This window comes from Entamoeba dispar, genomic scaffold, assembly GCF_000209125.1.
Source record: "Entamoeba dispar SAW760 scf_1105229462289 genomic scaffold, whole genome shotgun sequence".
Classification (NCBI taxonomy): domain Eukaryota; phylum Evosea; order Mastigamoebida; family Endamoebidae; genus Entamoeba; species Entamoeba dispar.
In genome coordinates, this window is record NW_001855118.1 from 1 (window position 1) to 3,415 (window position 3,415).

At 23.9% G+C, this 3,415-nt stretch overlaps 2 protein-coding genes across 2 annotated transcripts, besides 11 other annotated features; one reads left to right on the forward strand and one right to left on the reverse strand.

Moving 5' to 3' along the window:
- Positions 1 to 286: 286 nt before the first annotated feature.
- EDI_203690 (uncharacterized protein) lies at positions 287 to 913 on the forward strand (the record flags this gene model as incomplete). The annotated part of the gene is made up of 1 exon (XM_001739632.1): positions 287 to 913. The coding sequence occupies one exon, from the start codon at positions 287 to 289 to the stop codon at positions 911 to 913; it is 627 nt and encodes a 208-aa protein (XP_001739684.1).
- A 15-nt stretch (positions 914 to 928) lies between these two features.
- Positions 929 to 978: a sequence feature (AT_rich).
- Positions 979 to 1,323: a repeat region.
- Positions 1,306 to 1,542: a repeat region.
- Positions 1,543 to 1,572: a sequence feature (AT_rich).
- A 7-nt stretch (positions 1,573 to 1,579) lies between these two features.
- Positions 1,580 to 1,747: a microsatellite.
- Positions 1,748 to 1,782: a sequence feature (AT_rich).
- A 29-nt stretch (positions 1,783 to 1,811) lies between these two features.
- EDI_203700 (uncharacterized protein) lies at positions 1,812 to 2,549 on the reverse strand (the record flags this gene model as incomplete). The annotated part of the gene is made up of 1 exon (XM_001739633.1): positions 1,812 to 2,549. One exon carries the CDS (start codon positions 2,547 to 2,549, stop codon positions 1,812 to 1,814), a length of 738 nt encoding a protein of 245 aa, XP_001739685.1.
- A 100-nt stretch (positions 2,550 to 2,649) lies between these two features.
- Positions 2,650 to 2,670: a sequence feature (AT_rich).
- Positions 2,671 to 2,703: 33 nt separating this feature from the next.
- Positions 2,704 to 2,748: a sequence feature (AT_rich).
- A 21-nt stretch (positions 2,749 to 2,769) lies between these two features.
- Positions 2,770 to 2,793: a sequence feature (AT_rich).
- Positions 2,794 to 2,904: 111 nt separating this feature from the next.
- Positions 2,905 to 3,003: a microsatellite.
- An 83-nt stretch (positions 3,004 to 3,086) lies between these two features.
- Positions 3,087 to 3,187: a sequence feature (AT_rich).
- Positions 3,188 to 3,415: the final 228 nt, after the last annotated feature.

Sequence of the window (3,415 nt, forward strand, 5' to 3'; positions counted from 1 at the left end):
AAAGCACCACAGAAGACACCCATGGAGACATCACAGAAAAGCTTCAAGAAGAAACCACAAGATCAACAGAAAACATGTAAACCGTAAGGCTAACAAACCAAGTAGAAGACATATTCATAGAAGAAACTCTCGTTCTAGAAAGAATGTTCCAAAAAGAAGAAGAGCTAAAGCTATCAGAAAGTATAGAAAACTCGCTAAGAAACTTTATAAACGTGCCTCAAAATTGTTAAGAAATAGAAGACTTAATAAAAAGAATTATGCTAGAATTCAAAAACAACTTCTCAGAATGTCTGCTATTGCTAGTGGAAAAATGAGTCGAAAGGCTGCAAAGAGATACATCAAGAGAGCTTCTAAAAAGATTCTCAAAATTAAGAGACAAACAAAGAAATCAATTGACCATAAAATGTATAAGAAGAATCAAATCCTTAAATACAAAGTTAAAGAACTTAAACGTGGATTAGACTCAGCTAGACGTGACCTTAAACAAGCAAAGAGAGTAGCTAATAAAGCAAATAAAGAACTTGCCGCAACTAAGAAGAACGTTGTTTTATGTAAGAAAATGACTGTTAAGAAGATTCAACAAGCTATAAAGAAGACTAAAGAACAATTAGCTGCAAGAAAAGTTGCTAAAAAAGCTGCTAAGAAGATGGTAAAAAAATTAAATGGAAGTAAATGTCAAAAAAAAGAAATGAAAATTCTTGTTAAGGCTATGGCTAAAAAACTCAATAAGAAAGATATGAAAAAGATGGTTAATAAAATGACTAAAGTTATTGCTAAAAACAATAAAAAAATTAATGTTACCAAAAAGATTGCTGCTAAAAAGATTGTCAGATTTGGAAATCAAAACTCTGTTCTTGTTAGTAGAATAGTTCGTAATGTTATGAGAAAACTTATGCTCAACTCAAGAATTTAAAAGGAATTTGTTTGGTTTTTAACAAAATTTATGTTTTAATTATTTTATATATTATTTTTATTAAATCGAATGTGGTATGTCATCAGAGTATCACACCGAAACATATTAAATCAAGCCTCGAATCTCCCAGTTATAGTCTGGTTATGACGTTGCATTTGGTCAGAAAAACGTCTTACTCAATACTGCAAGAATACTTGTGACTATTATTTATGATGATGGAATATCATTTATATTAAAATTGTACTTATTTATAAAGGTGATAGTATTATTTACTTGTTAGAATACACGTATATTTGATAATATACATATCAATAAAAAAAGGTCTGGTTGATGCTAAAATTAAAATTAGTCATAGTAATATAGTGATGATAATTCTTCTTAAAAAAGAAAGTAAAGAAGAGGAACTTTAATACATACTAAAATCAAATAATAACTTAAATGAATATATTTAAGTCAGGGATATCTGAAATACTTTATTCTAGAATAAGTAAGGAAATGATTTTCTCACTTTTCAAAAGATGAAACACTAAGAATATTTAATGATCAAACATTCTTAAATCAAAGTGAATAATCTGCACTGAATAAGGAACAATAGAAAATAAAACTATTAACATTTAATTATCTCCTTTATTTAAATATTTTTATTAAATATTATTAAACATCATTAATTAAATAAATTATAGTAATATGAAAGAATAAAATAATGTAAATAATTGTACAATAAAATTAAAAGAAAGAAAATAGATAAAAGAGATATTTATTTAAAATAAAAAAAAATTATTATTATTTTTAATAAAAAAGAAGTAAAATAAAAAAATAAATCACAAAAAATAATTTTTAATAAATATTTCAAATAACATATTTTTTATGTAAGTATTAACAGAAATGATATTATATTTCACAATCCAGCCATTTTTTTTAATTTTTCCATTTTTCTAATTTTAAGTCCATTTTCTATTGCATCTGATTCAGTTTTAGCTGTAAGGAGATCAGCAATACTTCCAATAGACTCTCTTCTTCCAAGTATTTTTGTTATTTTTTCCATTTTTTCTTTTGGTGGTTTATTTGTTCCATGAGTAACTCTTGCTCCTTTAATACTTTCACTATTAATACAAGATATATCACCAGGTAAAGCACGTTCTCCAAGTTTTTGTTTTAAAACATCACTACTAAAAACCATTTTAGCATTTCTTTTTGCTTCTTCTGGAGAATTAGCATAAAGAAAAGGTGAAATTTTTTCTAAACTATTTCTTCTTCCAGTTATACGTGCAAGTTTGTCTTTTCTTTTATCAGTTAGTTGTTTTGTATTTACCCATTCTTCAGTATCTTTTAGAACTTTTTCTTCTTGAACGTTTTTACTATCAAGACTTTGTATTATTCTATTTTGGTCTTTGTTAATATGGTCATTATTTGTACTCTCTTCTTGTGGTAAAATAACTTCATCAAAAAATGAAGAACCTTGTGAATCATATAATAAAAAATCTGTAGAAGAAGAATCATTCCCCCAACCATGTAATGCATATTCTTCTGAAATACCTGCTGAATCTGTTTTTGTAGGTGTTGGATTATAAAGAATCCCTTCAATACTTGACTCATAAGAGTCTTCAGTAGAAGTAAGTGGTAAATCAATTGACATATAAAAATAAAGAACTAAGTTCTATTGATTTGGTCTGGAACTTACCTTGAATTTAGTTATTAACGCTAAAAAGTATATTTTAACCATTTTTTGTTAAGTCATAATATTAAAATTTAAAAAAGTTCCCATTTTAGGACAATTGGAAGTTTATTGGTTAATAACTATTTTTTAATTAAATAAAAGAAGTTATTATTTTTTACTTCAATGCTTTCACAAAAACTAATTTATTTTTAAATTAATTATTGGGTGGTTAATTGTAATTCAATTCAAAAATTATGTATTAATACTTTTTAAAAAAGTTAAATAACAAAAAATACTAACTAATACTATGTTAATATTAACTGAAAATTATGTAATTTATTTTCTTATTTTATTATTATTAGTTAAATTTTTTTACTAAAATTTATTTTTAAATATCTTTTTATTATTTTTCTTTTTTATTTTTTTCTTTTTAATATATTAAATTATAAATAGAAAGTTTAGTGAGTTTTAATTTTTTGTGATATTTATATTTATTCTTACAACACGATCAAAATCTAATTATAAATTAAATCTTTTTTTACAAGAAAATTTATAAAAACAAAATTTATTAAATTTAATTCAAAAAATATATTAAAACTTTAATAAAAAGATTTTATGAAAACTAACTTGAATATTATTTACTTCAGTTAATCAGATAGAATAAATTATACAAAAACCTTATTTCAAAAATAAGAATTACTATTTCATTATTTCTTGAAAAGTACTCTTAACAATGGAAAGAAATTAAAAATTTGTTGAGTAAATAAGAAAGATAATTTGTAAGTTTAGTAGAATAATAATGTTATTAACTGATAAAGTCTTGTCTGAAGAATAGGATTCTCTTC